Genomic DNA, 18,985 nt, shown 5'->3' on the forward strand with positions numbered 1-18,985 from the left:
TATGCAGGCCAGCTGGTACAATATGTACTGTCTTCTATGTTTTGTTGCTGTTTTCTCATATTAAATATGTCAAAATTTTATATCTGAGCAATAAAAGTTAGTAACACAGGTCTGATGCATAGTAATGAAGGTAGAACAACAGTGTATAATGGTCATATCTTGGTAAATCAATTAATATGTTTATGGCTAATGATAAAAAAAATGAAAGATTAGGCAAGAGTGAGGTCAGTCAGTGGTACCACAACATGGCTTTGGGTGAGGATTATTCATAATCATTAAAAAGATATCTGCATGCTACTTTTCAAGTCAAAATATATCTCTCTTCTTATTCTATTTCTTTGTCTGAAAGCCTGAACAGATAGCAGTGCCTAACTGCAGAGGGTACATATGGGGATGCTTAAATTTAAACCTCTCTCCTCACCTTTTTGGTACAGTTCTGCCTAGATATTTACCAGGCTGTTTCTGGTCCCCACATATCCCTGTTTTCAAATTTCCTGAGACAAAGCAAAATTCACCATCTTTAACTTTCCCAAAGGCCCTTTTAGCAAATTAAGAGCACTCTCTTGGAAACTCACATTAAGCTTTGACACCGGCAGCAATGACTTTGCAAAAAGAGATTGTAGTTCCTCATTTCACATACCAGAGAAAGAAACTGAGGAAGGAAAAATCTCTGTATCCTAGCCTGGCTCAGTTACTTGTTCATTTTTCAATGCTCTTTCAGATTTGGTTGGAGTCCTTACATGTCTGCGATTGCCTCACACAGTTTTCTCTCTGAATAATGGAATATTTATTTTGCTTCAGTCCCTTGTGGCCAGCTGTCGTGGTTTAACCTCAGTTGGCAACTCAGCACCACACAGCTGCTCACTCACTTCCCCCGCCACCCAGAGGGATGGGGGAGAAAATCCGGAAAAGAAGTAAAACTAGTGGGTTGAGATAAGAATAGTTTAATAGAACAGAAAAGAAGAAACTAATAATGATATTGATAACACTAATAAAATGAAAATAGTAATAGTAAAGGGATTGGAATATACAAGTGATGCACAATGCAATTGCTCACCACCTGCTGATCGACACCCAGTTAGTCCCCAAGCGGCGATCCCCCACCCCCACTCCCCCCAGTTCCTATACTAGATGTGACGTCCCATGGTATGGAATACACCGTTGGCCAGTTTGGGTCAGCTGCCCTGGCTGTGTCCCCTCCCAACTTCTTGTGCTCCTCCAGCTTTCTCACTGGCTGGGCATCAGATGCTGGAAAATCCTTGACTTCAGACTAAACATTACTTAGGAACAGCTGAAAACATCAGTGTTATCAAACATTCTCCTCATACCTAGCTCAAAAACATAGCACTGTACCCACTACTAGGAAGACAATTAACTCCATCCCAGCTGAAAACAGGATACCAGCTTATCCTCTATTTGGTTTCTTCTGCCACTCCTTTTCTAAAATGGCTGCCCTTTTCATTGACTGTCTTGACTTTCTCTTGAAAACCTATCCCTGCTCCCTCCCTTGGTCCGTCTCATTAGTTAATCAAAATCCTCATCTACTTGACAGTTGTTAGCTACCCTTATACTGCAGTTCAGACCTGACAAATCAGTTCTGTGCAGCAGACAACTATTTCTCCACAAGGGCTTTTGGGTAAATAACAGACCGTTGATGTTAGATGTAACTTCTGCTATTAGCAAGATGTTATCAACTCTGAACTTTACGCAAAGACAGAGGTTCAAATACCCCAAAAGAGACTCTACATATCTAAAGCATAGCTTAAAGGATGACACAGCCATTCATAAAGAATCTCCAGATTCACGTTGCCTTCCTTATTTCCTTGCTTACCAGCTTCAAAAAGGAATGTGTCTCTAACCTAAACTGTAGAGCTAAGTATTGCAAGGCATCTTTTCGTACCTTTATTTGGATGGACAAAGGGGATGTTCTTCATCTTGGGCCTTTCTTTGAGCTTGTAAATCATTGTGTACACTCATGAGGGAACCCAGAGCTCTGAAGTGGATGTTCCTGGATTCCATCAAGAAGAGTGGAAGGCCTTCACACTAAAAAAGGCCAGGTTTTGTCTGGGAAAAAACCCACCATAGTTTAACTTTCTGAATAGAAAACAATCAAAGTTACTACAGAATACAGAGTAGAAATAAATGGCTTTCCTAACTGTCTTGGTATCCTTGCAGGCAGATCCTTACCTTCAGCCAGCTTTCTGACAGGCAGCTGACTTCAGTGCTAGGACCCCCACCACAGGAAATCTTCTGTGACAAATCTTCCTTGAGGTTATCATTTCTCAGGGTGCAAAGAAAGATTCAAAGGCACGCATTTTCACCCTGTTCTATTATAGATTCTGAGTAAGGGCCTTAATGTTACCAAAATTTGGCTTACAGACCAGCCTATTGGTTCTCATTTCAGCCTCAGTGAAATGTACACCGTCCCCCCCCCCCCCCCCCCCCCGTTTCAAGAAATCACATAATTCAAGACAAAGCGTGAGGTTAAACTCAAGGCTGCAGTTCTGGTCGCTAGCAAGCACAGCACAGAGTCCATAAAAGGAAACAGAGCAGTTTGCTAAACCAGGCAATACATAATCCTTTATGCTACCTACACTTTATTTACAGAGCATTTGCAGATTCAGAATGATGATGAATGAAGCTGCAAAACACAGTTTGATTTTCATCACTTCAAGGCAGACAGCGGAGTAAAAATTATTTGTGATTTTATCTTTTTTAACCAATCCCTAATAGTTAATCCAGAGGCATTTCTTTTTGTTTACTCAGTCTTGTTTCTTATTACTTTCCCACCTTCTGCTTTATTTTATAGCCCTATGTCTGCTCAGTGAGTCTGGGGAGTACTCTGTTTTACATGCACCAGTGCATGGACAGATAGGAAGTTTTACCAAGGTCGACAGATGCTAACCTACTCATAGAAGACAAGTTACTGTGACTTCCTAGTTCAGCAAACTATTATTCTTCTATGGTATCAGTTTGGGCAACATCAAAACTGCAATAAAAAGTGCATTTTCCACAAGAAAGACAACAGCAAGAGCATGACAATATTTTATATAGATATTTTCTCTTCTCTCATAGCCTGCATCGAATGCAGTAATAATACCAACCACAGAAAGAGTCACTTAGTACAAACATCAGTTAGTCACTCTGATCTAACATTTAATAGGTTCTTTTATATATAGATTTCTCTCTACATATTTCCCCCAAAGCTTGATTCTTGTAAAGTATCTGGTTTTTTCTACTGCCAAAAAAAATCACTGATCCATATGATCTGACCTCTTAGCAAAAACATTTTCAAGTGTCATCTGTTTTTGTTTTCCAGAAATCCACCATTAACTGTACATTCCCTCTGCTTAAAAGCAATTTTTATAAGAAAACAAAAATATTTCTATATTTCTTTTAATCATGTATCTTAACATGCATAAGTAATGTCACTGCTGTATCACAGACTGGTCATTCTCTCTCTCTCCTTCTTCTATGATTTATAAAGAAAAAGTTGGTGTTAATATAATAACGAATGGTTTGCTCAAGATCCTGTTCGTTTTTGCTGAGTGCTGGGAGAAGAAAGTCGAAGAGCATTTGGATTGTCATTTGCATAGTTCAATTTCTTACTGTAACTACTCAGCAACTTCTTAAACCAAATAAAGCAAAGAATTCTGGAATGGACATAGTCTACATGATGAAGTCATCATTCCTAAACCAGTACTATATTTAAATTGTTTATTGAGCTACAGTACCCCACTCTGCTACGAAGGGCAATTCAGAGTCACTGATAGAAAAGGAAAAAGCATTCCCCCCCCCCCGCCTTATTCTAACATGGTACAATATCAATTGTTTCCCACACCGCTAGGAGGAAAATGTTTGTTCTTACCCCACAGCCCATTCCGTTGCCTGGTTCACATACAATTTTCCTCACTCCGGGTTCAGGAAGCAAACCTGCTCCACAGCCAGGAGTTGGACACAGCACTCCTCCCATCTGCAGCACGCATTCCTCGGCCCCATAGCGCTGGTAACGGTTGTACTACAATACAACAGACTGGTGTTAAACTTCTAACAGCACACAGAAAAAAACGCCGACAAACTCTGAGCTTGAATCTATCCCACATAATCAAGTAAACCATCCTAATGTCTCGCATGCTAAGTTCGGGTTATTTGTCGAAAGTCTAAAACTTTGCACGGTTGTTAAATGGGGTGTCACTCCGCTCCAACTCACATCATATGCATCATTTTCTGACTTGCAGCTATCATTTTCACCACCAGAAAATTGTGTGGGCATTAAATCAAGAGAACAGCAGACTGGTTCTGTAAGTAACCTCAAGAACTCTTATATTGCTATAAAAATTATTGTAAACATCATAAATATAGTCCAACAACAGATACTGATAAATGCTGTACCCAGATTGGAAAGAAACTCATAAAACCACCTCAAGGATCTATAGCTAGAAGTACAGTATAATGTTTTAGAGCTAAAGGGTTCTAAAAATTGCCCAGCCAACTTTATTTTCAAAATAAATGTCATTAAACTGATTGGCAAAATAATTCTCTGATATACATTTATTTCAATGTTAGGTGTAGTTTTTTTCCAGGGTCTCCCAGGAAATTGTCTTCATTTTTGCAGTTTTCATCTAGTTCCATCCTGATAGCCTAAAAGGCTATGGAAGTGCCTCCATTTTAATGATGGACACACTGACACACAGCAATATTAAATAACACGCTCAGCGTATCCTCACTGACAAAAATGCCCACTCTAAAATGACTGATGCCATTGTAATAACTTTCCTGGTCTAACTTACCCTGTTTTGAGCCAGAGATAAGCTGAGCAAGTACAAATCATGCTGCGTACATGTAAATCACATCCACTCTAGGGTTCAGTGTTGGTGCAGTTCCACACTAGTGGCTATATAACCATTGTAAACCAGGCTTCAGATTCGCCTATAAATCTGGTCTACTGTGGAGTGAAATAAATGAAAGCATTTGGTCCTAACAGCCCCAAAGAAAACAGGAAAATCCAAAAGGCCAAAGAGGAAGGGAGTAGTATGAATTTTCTCTGCGAGCAGAATGACTTTATGGTGTGCTAAAGGAACAAAACAGAGCTTTATGTTACAGCACTCACAATGGTATTTAGTGCTTCATAAACTTTTATCCCATAACTGCTCATGAAAATCTTGTTCCCATTTTTTTGGGGGTAACAAACAAAAAATTCTTTCTCCAATTTGCACCCCTCTCCAGAGAAATCCCACAAGGAAAAACGAAGCATTAGGACAAAAAACCTCATAAACAAAGTATACAAAGAGTTTTAAATTACAAAGACAGGGTCTCCACTGCATATTATCTGGGTATGTTTAAGAAGATTCTTCTGCAAATGTTGCCATAACATGTCTTGTGACACTGGCTTTTTAAAAACAGTATGTGACTTCTTAAAACATTATAAGATATAGACAAAAAAGTGTTCCATCATAGAAAAAAAAAAATTACCAAACTGAAACCACCCACTTTTTTCAATTAACAAAAAATCCAAACAAACTTCCTCACAAAAGAAAAGCAAAATCTAAAAAGAGAGAAAGCCTTCAAAATATCACTTAGTGTATGAACGACAGCCAGAAATCCTGAATTAAGGATCTTGGATCTGGAAAATAACAGTATTTTGAGAAATTCAGAAGACATGTCTGCAAAATCTCCTTGAATGAGGGGGCTCAACAAGTCAACTATGGTTTTTTTCTATGTTATTATTATGCTTGAACCTAGAGTAATGGCATAAATATTTAATGTTGTATTCTATCAATTTTCTGTAAAGTTTGTGATCCTTGCACTAAATACATGCTGAGTGCTCTGAATCGTTCTGCTGGCCTTGAACAGAAATGTGGGCAACCACAGCTGCAAAACTCTCTGCTGACCTAATTTTTCTTCAGGGCAGAGTCTGGACCTGAAGGTGAGAATGGTGATTGTCTTACCCCATTAAGAGGGAACATTGTGCTGGATGTGGGATTGTTAGCAGCTTCTCATTACAGAGGCAAACACCAGTGACACTGTAGCTGAGATTCTGTCAGCATTTCCATTATAAATTCTCAGCTGAAAAAAGGATAAACTTTCCAGTCATTAGCTTAGCATAAAAGGGCATGGAAAGATTCCTCATGTCTCCTCTCCTTTTTTTCTTTGATACACAAAAATGGAAGATAGGTAAGATAGGAATCAACCTGTCTTGTTACAGAAAAGGAATGTCCAGTCCACCTACTGGCAAGGTGGACAAAGCCGTATTCTGTCCAAGAAATTCGACATTTTATACTGGTTCAGCACAGGGCTCATGCCAAATCAGTACAGCACTCTCATCAGTGATTTTCACACGATAAAAGCCAAAAAAATGATCAATTTGAAGACAGGAAAGATCCTACTAAATGCATTTGCACATCTTGACATCTAGTTACCAGCCTGTTTTCTGCCTTCAAAGTCCAGATACATTTATAAGATGTCATTTTCCAATTTCTTTTTCCTTGTGCCTGTACACTAGGCTCACTTAAAACCCAACAAACAACTAAAACATGTAGTAGCAGAACATCTACATGTTTGCTGCCATAACAATCATACATAACATACGCAGATTTATATCCTATATTCAGCGACCTGAAACAAAACTACTCACTTTACATTAAGGGTGCATTTATAAAAGGTTTCTAAAGAACCAAAACACTTAGTCATGAATTATTAATTAACTATTTGCATATGGTGACAAATTATGTCTGTTAGAGACATTTTCTCCTATATAACGCAGCCATACATATCACACAGGACTGATGCAATCAACATGCTTAAAGCAAGTCAATTTTCGAAAGCCCTTAAATGTCTTTGGAGCCCATGATGTATTTTTGATCACGTCTGGATGAGATATTTAAGGATATTCCAGCAGACAACCACCACTAGTTTACTTTGCCTCTTATTCTTATCTGGAGATTTAAAGTAGGATTCACTTAATTTAGTGTGGATTTCCACAGTGATGATGCTTATAGTTGCATTTGCATTGGTGCTTAGGCTCTTTTTATAATTAACAGGAGAGAGAGGATGCAATTCATCTTTTCTCTTTTAGTTTTGTACATTAGCATGAGAAGAACTGAGCCCTAGGGTGCCCTGTACTATTATCTATGAAGCGACATCAATTTGCTAGATATTGACACCTGAAATTATGTGAGTCCCACAATCGGTGCTTCAGTTCCAATAATTCTGATCCTAAGTCACCTGGCCTAAGCTATTTTTGAAATCAAGGTTTAGGTACCTAAACAGCTTAGACTATGAACCACCTCACACAATTTTAGCTCTTCAAAAATTAAACATCTAATCTAAACAACTCATATAGGTTCCAAATATATTGAATGAGAAGGAACAAGATCCCAAGCAGGGAATTTATCCTGACCTACATGTGATGTCTATGATAGATGGGACGAATCACCCTGTGGAAGTGCTATAGCTGAAGCTGAGACAACTAACTTAGGCTAGATATCTAATACATAAAGAGTTGTCATTAAAAGATGAATCTAGCTCTTCCATACATTCAAAATGTTTCACAATATCTATTACTCAATTATTATCAATGTACCTTCTATTTAGAGATGCACTCATCATATGTAAAAGGGTTCTGTGTGCACAAGTAGGAAAAATATCTCCAATTATTTTTAGGAAAAAGCCCTTATAAAGTTTAATATATGGGAAACTTGACTGAACTGGCATTCATGGCACCTGATTTCAATTCCTGGCAGTAGCACAGCCTTCCTGTGGTTTTCACGTAAGTCACTTAATCTATGCTTCTCATCAGTTCCCCATTTGTAAAGAGGGAGAATGATACTTGCTGATTTCACTGTAGTGTTAAGAGGCAAAATCCATTAATAGTCATGAGGACATCAAATACTATGGTAATGAGGTGCATAAAATTACACAGAAATCACCGGCCGTCTACTGCTGCTAGAAATCAGCTTTTGAGCAAAGCATGTCAGGCATTTATATGCTACTGTAATACGGGCCTCAGAAATAGAGGTAGGCAAATAGTTGCCGGATTCACCATAGAACCATATATTTCAATGCTTATTTGGAAAGAAAGGGTCTTTAAAAATATGATTTACTCCAAATCACTGGTGCTAAAACAGCTAAAGGTATACGAACAAGGTAGTCATAAAGCATTCTAATTTTTTTGTCTCTGAAAACTGCATCCTCTTGTGAACTTTCCCCTCACTGTGTGAACTGTCCCAATTGACCCAAATCTATAGTTTTCATGGAACAAAATTTTGAGTGGAAAAAATTCTCAGCTCTACTTATGATATTTCAACCATATCATGAAGTTTGTTCATGCAATCTTTGCTCAAAAAGAGTTGTCAGGGCCTTTAGAAATATTTTTATAAATGATTATAAATTATAGTATGACATAGACATGGAGGCTGGATAATTGTAACCATTTATTCCGTGCTCCCCACTTTCCAGATTGGGATGGTTTTCCTTGGGTCTTAGAACGGTACCAGGTTTTCAACCAGTGGAAGTTCAATCATCTGATGTTGTAAATAAAGGGTAATATGACTGAAATCATTGGGCTGACACGAGAATAAAACAGGTTTAACTATGGATTGCAGTCTTTTCAGTTACACTGAGATTCAGATAGTAAGACAAAACTGAAATGCATCTGGATGCAAAAAACTCTTGCAAAATACACTTTTTGAACACAGTGATTCCTTGATGTGTTTTTTAATTTGCAAGTTATGCTTCAATATTATAGAATCATAGAACGGTTTGGGTTGGAAGGGACCTTAAAAGATCATCTATTCCAATGTCCCCTACCACAGCACATGTGCCTAATGCTATTCTAATTTTGCTTTTACACTTTGGGCACAGTTTTCTTTATTTTCCCTTTTTTCCTCACACCTCTACTAAGCATCTGCTCAGTAGTAGCCTCGTAGGGAACTCTGGACAAAAGTTTAGCAGTAGATGTAAAGCCAAAATTTCTAATCTCTGAAAGGTAATTCAATTACTTGTTTCTTTTAACTGCATGTAACGGTCTCAGAGGAAAGAAAATCTACTTTCTGGAGTCAGATTGTTTTTACTGCTCCTATAAATCAAATAACCATCTGTGTGTTTCAAAATTAGATTGTGGAGGCTGTTAGTCCATAATGTAGACTAAGCACTTTATTTATACGTATTATTCACATACAAAAAAAAAAAAAAAAAAAAGAAAAAAAGAATTAGTTCCATAATTTAATTAGGCAACTTCAAGTACAAACCTCTTAGTACTCATCGGACTAGTAAAAATACTTACAAAAGTGTCATCTAAAGTATAGATTAAAAAAAGATGGACTGACATGGCTCTCTGTGGTGCACCCTTACTTTATTTTTCTTGAGTTACTGGGCTCCTCTGCTGGCCAGTGGTAGGAGAGGAAGAGCAAGTTCAGAGCATCAGCTCCTTCTTGTTCCCACAGGAGCATCACAAAGGAGGCCAGAAAGAGAACCACCTTCTAGAGGGCTGGAATTTGCCTGACTTTGGAGAGTCATGGAAAATTGGGTAAGGCAGTCTCAAGAAAATATTTAGATAAGAAAGCCCTGACTGGATCAATGCAACACAATTCATGGATGAAATTAAACTGGAGAAGAGAGGGGGAAAGAAAGGAAAGACTGCAGTTTGCAGAATGATATGAAAGAAAGCACAAGGTGAGGAGTATGAAAATAGAAAATAAAGAATACTGAGAAGAGAGGACACTGGAGCAGGTTGTATTGGAAATCAAACTGAATATATGAGAGGCAATAGGACGCAATGAAGAAAGTGTACTAAGCACAGTGTATGGCTTGGCACTGTATTTACAAACTATTGGAAGTTTGTGAACTTCCAGCAGGTATTTGTGGGATCAGTCTGAATAGACTGAATGCTGGAGATAAACATCCAGTTCCTTCCGATCCTTGTGGAGCTTGAATCCACATTCATTTCTCCCCTGCAAGTAACAACCACCAAGGCTGTAACTGATGCAAGGAAACCTTTTCAGTTGATGCTGTTGCAAACTGTGCAACTGAGATTCACTGAAGTAGATGCTGGCTCCCAGGAATTCCAATTCTCAGGTCACAAGAATGAATACATATTCCATGAAAGCAGATCAAAGTCATCCAAGGGATGGAAGAAGTCCCATCTTCTACATCCACCTGAGACTCTGACCACCGGGGTTCAAATCTTCTGAATTTAATAAAAGCTGGATGGAAGACAATTCCTCTATTTTAAGGAGCACTCAAGTTTTTCATTGATAGTTGAAACAGACAAGTAAACAAATGGAAATTTGTGTCCTACAAAAAATGACATATTTTTTGGTTTTGACAGGAAAAAAAACCCAAACTTCAAATTAGGTTTGATCACAAGTACTTTCTCCTTTCTTTCTCCCCATTTTTTATTTCAGCTCTTGAACCAAAAATAAATTACTTTTACTTGTCTAGTGCACAGACAACAAGTTAAAAAAAGGAGTAAGAAAGTAGAGATGCCCTGCCTATGACAAGAACTCAGAATAAAGTTCTGATAATCTGGGAGAGACAAAGCTGAGGAACTCACATGGATTCCAATTACCTTTGAAGTGAGGGAAGAAGGTGGTTAGGAGACATTCAAAGCAGATATAGTGCAGGAAGAAAAGAGATGCACAACACTGGTCATATAAAATTGCAAGATTGTAAAGTTTGTCGGGTTGTTCCAGCTATAAAAAAATGTGGTGTAAAGAGGATCAGGAGTTAAATGCAGTAGCTCAATTTTAGAGAGAGAGTGATGGCATGGTGATGACAAATCCAAAAGGTGAGCCAAATGAGATTGAGATGGACAGAAATCAGATATTAAACAGAAAAATGGAAGAAACCGAGAGATGCATGTAGGTATCACTCACATTAAGCAGCAGCTGAAGCCAGGAGGCTGGGTAGGAAAGCACAGAGCTGTATACTTGTATAGATACATATTTGAGAATACTAACAAAATAGCTTTGGTTTAGTAATTATGAACTGGAGAAATTATTCAGTGAAAATTTATTCTTTTTTTTTTAAACTGCATGTGAATTATCAAGAGGTAACTGGCATTTTTTCCAAGTGTAGTTATCAAAAAATCTTGTCCCACAAATACTTCAGAAGCACTTTGTTGATCATATTTGACAGTTTCCTGCACTAAACTCAGCTGATTAATTAGAATTGTCACATGACATTACTTTTGCCTGAACGAGTAAATATATATCAATTAGTTTAAGACTGACTTTACATTAATATTCTGTAGCATATACTTGAAAAAAATTCCTCTAGCAGGTTTTGCAAGCAAAAAAAATATCAAAAGGACGTTTGCCTTGCCACACACACATATTGTATACAAATTCCTTTAAAACCTCAATTAATGTTAAACTATTTCTGTCCACCATATGTTTTTTTAATACTAGAATTCCATATCTTCTAAAGTTACAGCTCACAGTAAAACCTAGCACAGGCCCACACCACTGTTGAACAGCATGGGGATGTGCATCTGCAGATTTTCAAAACGGGATATTCCATTGCATGAGTTTTCCCCAACTAACAAGGAAATGTGGGTGGGGAAAAAAAAAAAAAAAAAAAAAAAAAAAAAAAAAAAAAAAGAGTGCCCCCATTCAGGCTTGCTCAGATTCCAGGGATGTAAACGCCCACAACATTTCTAAAGAAAAAGTGAGCAGTGATATGAGTTGCAGTAGCAGCTGATAGGAGAGATCTGTTAAAATTGATCATTACCCTGTCAAAATATCAAGAAACTGGCCAATACATTCTGCAAAGTTGTCAGAGCAGATGATATAGCAGAGAAGCACAGCTATACATTACTTAGCAGCTTCTTTCCCTGCCACTAGCGTGTCATCTGCTTCTTCTGTGCTGTGACCTGTTGGGGGCACTCAGGTATAGCAGCAGTTTGCTTGCTCTTGAGTTATTTGTTTTCCCTTCCAGCCTTCAGATGTAGCTGCTATTTTATTCATGAATCACAATATTCCATTTAAACAATTAAACAAGACTTTTTTTTATCACTTTGGGGAGAAGAGGGAACTTTCTCAGAGAGTCATTAGGGAGACTCCATAACAGTTCACTGCAAGTCATCTTGCTATGTTGCTGTATTGTAGTGTTTAGGTCTGAATTGTAGTGTTCTCTCTGCTGTCTCTGGCACTGGCTTGTTGAATTACCTGCCTTCCACTGCATTTGGACAGAGCCCATATTTAGTGCATCTTTAACATATTTTTGTAAGCAGCTTGCACTATCACCACTTGTAGAACCATTTGCATTTACTTGCAGAGACAGCCAGCCTGACAGGGTAAATGACTACTGCAGGAGAGTAACTTTCTTATACTGTGCTATTTTTCAATAGCTCCCCAGTTAATAAATCTTTCATCCCAATCCTGAGTGTATCTCAGGTACCTAGGAAGCGAAGCACTTAGCCAGCAGGTTGGACTGCATCCGTTATGCTAGGGGAAAAGAATGGATCATGAACAGTGGGATCAAATTGCAAGAAAAAGCGCAACAGACCCAAGGACAGTTAGAAAGCTTCAGGTTTTACCCTTCCTGGGGCTGCGTGTCCAGAAGACTCTCTTCGCCTTGTACAGACCTTTGTGGACTGGGAGAATCTGTGAAAAGGAGGTCTAAAACAAACCAGCCAAAGCTGCTTTTGGAGACATTTCTAGGTCAGATTCTCTGGCACCTTCTCAAAGTGTCGAGTATCAAGTGGGGTAGCAATCTGTTGCTAAATCTACTGTGTTGCATATTAAGCCAATTACTCTGGATGCTGGTTTTATGTGATAAGTTAGGTATCCACAATGCATATCATGTACCAGGGAAGCTTGTACTCTTCTATTTCAACACACAGACTATGATCACCTCTTTCCATAAAGTCTAAAACCAATTCCTTCTTTAAAAACTATCTTGTTGCCACCAACTAAACCTTAAAAGATAGACTTTCCAGCTATAATGAACTTCCCATCATGTGCATTCCTGAGGGAAAAAAAGACATGGGAGTTTTACATGTCCAGGAGACTACTGAGAAGTTTGACTATTTGGACAACTGTTTTATTATTACAGAACTCCTTTTAGGAAATATTAGATTAATCAGCAACTTTTCATGCTTCAAGTTAAAACACAGAGCCTTTTGTTCTCAGCATTAGTTTTCCTTCAGTGCTTACATTTAGATAAAGAAACATTTTATTTGGATAGACAGATAGACATGTTTTCAAGGGGTTTGATCTTGCAAGTCACTCAAAACCTTTCTCTCTTAATGACAGCAACAAAAATTATATATGGTCAGTATTTACAGGAAACAAATACTCGATGAACAAAAGGTAGAGACCAGGGTTTTGTATTAGGAACAGTTGCTTGATTTTAGTTTGACTGAAATTTGGTTGATAAAGGTAAGAGAGTTGATGAAGCAGACTTCTCTAAGGCATCTGTCTTGCTACCTCCTGGCCTTTTGATTAAGTATCTTGAGTGATACAGAATTAACATGCCATATATAAGAGGATGAAAACTTAGCTTAGACATCTGGCATGTCTAAAATATAATGGTAAATAGGAAATAGTTATTAAGTAGGTGTGTTTCCAAAAAGGTCCTGAAGGTATTGATTCTTGGCCTTATGCCACCTAAAATTTTTATCAATAACTTGGAAGAAAACCAAGAACATAGAACATCGGTGATAAAGCTTGTAACAATTTGAGAAGAGGAAGAAATGAACATGTAACATGGATGGTTAAGTTCATGCTACAGGCATATCTGAACTGTTGGTAAACTGGGTTTAAGCAAACAACTTACTTTTCAGTGCAGTCACATGTGAAGTTAATTTTCTAGGAACAAAATATTACCCACAATTGCAGAATGGAATTTCTGTCTGGGAAGCAGTGTGATGGATCATGAGCTGAATCTGAGCTGTGTCCATCCACCTCCAAGAGCACTAAGGCACTTCTTAGATGAATAAATAGAAATCTCTGGAAGGACAATTATATTTCTTATTGGGCAGCCACTGGTTTAACTGGAACCCACAAGTTCCAGTGGGAATACCCACTTCAAACTAAAAGGTTCTTTCATTCTGTCTGAGACATATTTAGCTGCCTACCTGACAAACAGACTCCCTTTTGCAATTTTTTTAGTCCCGTCTCAGAAGTATGGTGGCTTTTTCTGAGTTGTATTCATAGGTTGAAGTAATTTTTCAGGATGATGATCACCTATTGCCTTGTGACAGGACAAACGGAATTGGAAATGTAAAGGATCTGGGCACTGAGGAATGGGAGATACACAATATGGGGAGCATACTGGGGTGCTGGTAGAGTGGTGGAAAGAAAAGAGGCCGGGATTTTTTTTTTTCACTACTGACAAGTATAATAGGATCTAATGTCTGCAAGTGATTTGTAAACAAAGAATGGATGTTTTTCTAGGCAATATACTCCAGTTTAAACAAGAATTAATCCAAGAAAGTCATGTTACGTGTATTCTAAAGGAGATCAGAACAGATTATCACAATATTCCATTCTGCTTTTATAATCTGGCCTTGAATACATAAGCATTTTAAAAATAAATCAAGATTGGACATGAAGCAGTAACATGCCCCTATTATTCTTTGACTACTGATTGGAGTGGAAGAAAATATATGTTGGTTGATAATACTGAAATTGTAAGCAGTCTGAATAAAACAGTGTTATAATTAGTTAAGATTTTTTTCTATCTAGTATGCATGATAACAGAAAAAGACACACTTCAGATCTTTTTAAAAAGCAACTATATAACTAAATAAATATAAGAAATAATTAGATAGCCATGTGAATAAGGAGTTGGCCTGAAATTCCTTTCTTCATTTAGATGTATTTAATTTTTTTACCTTGGTTTTGCAGCAATTTCTCCCTAACTGTCGAAGAGTGTGCTAACTTCAAGCAAGAGATACTGTGGTCATCAGTAGATTCATGACAATAATGCTTTTGTAGGGACAGAATATACTTGCAATATTCTTTGTACTTGTATGGGCTTATGGAATAATTCAAGCCTCATGGCAATATTCACTACTTGCAAAGACGTTAATTAAGACTGTAATGATAACCACTGTATCCAAATAACCCGTTAGTGTAGCCAGTTTCAGAGAAAGGCAAATGTTTATAGATCAGACCCATTCCACAAAACAACTTTCCATCTGCATAGTTTTATGCTCCTAATGCATGATGACAAAAATTTCTCATCTGTTTAGGTGTATTCAATACAAAGAGGAGCAGTTTCATTATGAAAGTTTGAAAGAATACCAAAAATATTCCAAGTCACAAAAATACTGTATTTATTTGATTAGCAAGGCGTTCCTCATCAAACTCCTTGTACTCTCTTCAAGACTTCTCTTCTTATTGGACAGAAATTAATTATCTTTTCTTTTGCGGTTCCTCACGGTTTACATCATCCCACTTCTGAAGTCTGCATATGATCATATAATTTAATACTCTCTTAGTGCAAAGGATAGGTGAGTGGAACAGAGAAAGAAAATATTAAGATTATATAAACAATCTTAAATCTGACATTTCCTAATGTCTGAATTTTCATAGGCACTCTTAACTCTTTTAGCCTTCATTTTCATGTCTACCACCTCCTTTTCTAAAAAGCGAAACAGAAAAAAAAGAAGAAAGTCCATCAATTAAATTCTGTTGCTCTGCCAGTGGTCATTAGCAAGGCTGAGGTCTACAGCTCCATTCCCAGAGGCCTGCCAGTGGAGCTATCAAAGTCTGTCTGGTTCAGCCCTCTCCCTCATACAGTCTCCTGGTTTAGCTGTTCCCTACTTTTCCTTCAAAACTCTCCTTTTGTGCCACTCCTCCTATTCTGCTTAGCTTCACCTCCTCGTGCAGCTCATTAAGTACAGACCTTACTTTATTTACCAGTCTCTTTAGCAAATTTCTGTATTTGGTCACTCCCTGCCAGTCCTTGGTCCCAGCTCCTTGTCAGACCCTTCTCCCTGCCATTCTGGTTTCTACTCCTACCCTCTTCCACCAGCTGGCACCATCTCTCCAGAGTCCCCAAGCTTCATCTCACTCTGCCCTCCATTTGTCACCTGGCTCTAACCAGTCTCTTGGCCCCATCAATCCTGATCATATTTTTTTTTATCTCCTCTTCCTAAGTCCTCAGTCTCACCACATTCCTCTTTCCAGTAACCCCTTTGGCCTAGTACATTTTCTGTCTTTCTTTCCATTCCTGTCAGACACCGCCCCCACACCCCCCTCCCCTCCCCTTCATGCTGCCTTCTTGCTGAGGAAAAGCTGAGTCCCCAGGGAATTTGTTTTTTTTTTACTTTCTATAACAACTGAAGTGGGGGGCTGGTGGCGGAAAACTGGAAGTCTAGAAAATGTACCAGCATGCCTAACTGAAATAAAAAAAGGGAGAGTGACAGGGGAAGGAGAAGCAACAAGGTGTTCTTGACAATATAATCTGATCTAAAAACTAAGAAACCAGACTTTGAATTAACATTTCAGGAGCTGCCTCTACCTCTGTCACAGCCCTCATATAACCTTGTGCAAGCCCCTTGGTACCAGGTTCATTAAAAGACACGGATATTCTTATGTACAAAACAGTAATGCTGAGGTGTCAGGCCCTCAGTCCCTAGTACCTGCAACTCTCTGTCAGGCAGTTAGGCTTTAGAACCAGTACATCAGGAGAGATACTTCAGAGACAAAGACGACTTGAATTTCAGAAGCATTGAGCATTTCAATTCAACTTGTCTCTCAAAGTTTAAGGCCATGTTCTCAATACCTCTGTACGTTAATTTCACTGTTGACAAAATAATAACTATGACCACCTTGTAAGTGTTGTAAAGCATACTTCACTTACGCTTTCCTAAGATCCCTCTACAGAAATAGTTTTCTGAGTGCAAAGCACAGCTATAATTATGAATGAGAAACACACTTTTAAAAATGGAAAAAGGCCACAGAAAGAGATGGATAATATCATGAGTAGCTGTAAGTATCAATCCCTTAGTCAGATTGTTGGTCTATCTGCTGTTTTAGAGAGCCTGTTTACTGCTGCAGTCGAACGCCAAAGAGCTGTAGCAGATAGCAGATGTACCAATTAATAACATGTCAAAGCTGATGGATAGAATGAAAAAACCCCACAACCTCACATATATCTCCTGTGTGTTTTTTTCCCCCACATTTCAGGTCATTGGGGGTCACGAGCTACACTCTGCCTCCCTGGAGAGAGAGGAAACTGTCTCATTAGCGTCTATCTTTCATGACATTAAGATGCTGCCTTTGAGATGCTAACTCACCTGTTCTTCTCCCAGAATCCTGAAGTGATGAAGCTCTTTAATCAAGGAGTCCGGACAGCCAGCTGTTGGAAAGAAACAAAAATAGGCATTTTCGAGCTTCCTGTCAGTGCAGTTTCAGCATAAAATACATAGATTGAGGGAGGATAGAATATACAGATTACCTTAGACAAAGAAGATTAGAAAGATTAGCCATGGTCTGTGGGTACCAGAATGCTGAAAACCATCTATCAAATAATCCTTCCACATTTCCAACATGCTACCAAGAATGCTTAGAAAGGTTATATTCCGAATATTTTAGCCCTTTCCCCAAAGGACTACAAACAAAAGCAAGATGAAAAGGGCAGCACTGTCTGCCAGATACCGCCAGCCCCTTAGTGTAAGCCAAAAAGCCTGTTAAAAGAGGATCTCACATCAAAACCTTGGAGCTGGCCACAGCTGAGTTCTGATTCACATACCAGGTTTGGACTAATTTCTAAGCATAATACAGGCTTTCCCAGATTCCCTGAAGGATTTCATAAGCACCACAGATCACTTTAATTTTGGCTGTCACAAATATAACCCATTTCACAAATATTTAGTTGTCACCCACAGGTGTAATACACAAATGCAATCATATTAATGTTCAATTGCTACAGACATTCAGATCTGTACTAGCCAGTAAGAAAGAATATGTCCTGCTAGATGCCATGCATTTTACTGACCTGTTCAGACCATGATTACCTTCCTGGCGATGAAATCCAAGGCTGCTACTCACCTCTGTATACTAGCAGACTAATTGGCAAGGGATAAAAGTACAGACTGTGAAAGCAATCTGGGCTTTATTCTTCTCACCATAAATTGAAGCATCTGCTTGTGAACAGAGAAAATTCCTTAAAAGGAATTAAGAGCATAGTTCTCCCCAGAACATAGGAGGAACTACGGTTTTTATCAACCTGCATTTCTGCTGATGTAACTACAAATAGTTACCTCTCACTCTTAATGACTGCCATTAAAATTATGGCAAATGAATTTGGAGACAGTAGTCAGGAAATCTCCATCAGCACTGTGGCTTCACTCAAAGCCGATGAGGCATGGCCTACACTCACAACTTCTGTTGGCATAGCTGTCTTAGGGATACAAAGGGAAAAGCCTTTATACTTGCAAGCAACATAATCAAAAAAATGCAAAAATTATACTAGCACAAGTCTTCTACTGGTATAACTGTTTCTACTTACAGAACTTATTTAAATGATATTCAAATCAGCTTCTTGCTGGTAAATGCTTTATCTCCATTCAGGGGAGGTACAGGTAGAGAATGCACCATCAACGCAACTTCATCAGCAAACCCTTTTAAAGGTAGCCAAGGTTTAAGGTAGCCAAGGTTTAAGCATTTGGTAAGAATTATCTATTATTGGCTTGTCTCTTATTAAATATTACTATTTCTTCCCATTTAATAAAACCTATGATATTCTTCTAGGCTTCTTTCCATCTACCTCTTCCCTCCTCTAGCACACAAGGATATTCATATATTTGAATGTGTGAGTTTTAGCTCTGAGTGATTCTTAATGGGTTTTTATTCTCCCCAACTTCTAGGACCACAACCCCTGTATCACCTTTAATTTTCTCTCCTCACTACCCCCATGCTTAGGCTCTCACTGTTTATTCTGTTTCTTGTTCTCAACGCACTTTAAGTTGTCCTTACTACTTCCACCACAGAATCACTGCTACACAGCATTTTTCTGTTCATTTTCACTG

At 38.3% G+C, this 18,985-nt stretch overlaps 1 protein-coding gene across 1 annotated transcript in view; it reads right to left on the reverse strand.

The window, feature by feature from the left end:
- Nucleotides 1-18,985, reverse strand: part of PRKN (parkin RBR E3 ubiquitin protein ligase) — a 787,949-nt gene that overhangs the window by 112,615 nt on the left and 656,349 nt on the right. Inside the window, exons 8-9 of the mRNA XM_049801652.1 lie at nt 17,252-17,313; nt 3,869-4,018 (exon numbers count right to left, since the gene is read on the reverse strand). Of these exons, the coding sequence (XP_049657609.1) occupies nt 3,869-4,018; nt 17,252-17,313 (212 nt within the window). The remainder of the gene's footprint in view (nt 1-3,868; nt 4,019-17,251; nt 17,314-18,985) is intronic.

This window comes from Accipiter gentilis, chromosome 5, assembly GCF_929443795.1.
Source record: "Accipiter gentilis chromosome 5, bAccGen1.1, whole genome shotgun sequence".
Classification (NCBI taxonomy): Eukaryota; Metazoa; Chordata; class Aves; order Accipitriformes; family Accipitridae; genus Astur; species Astur gentilis.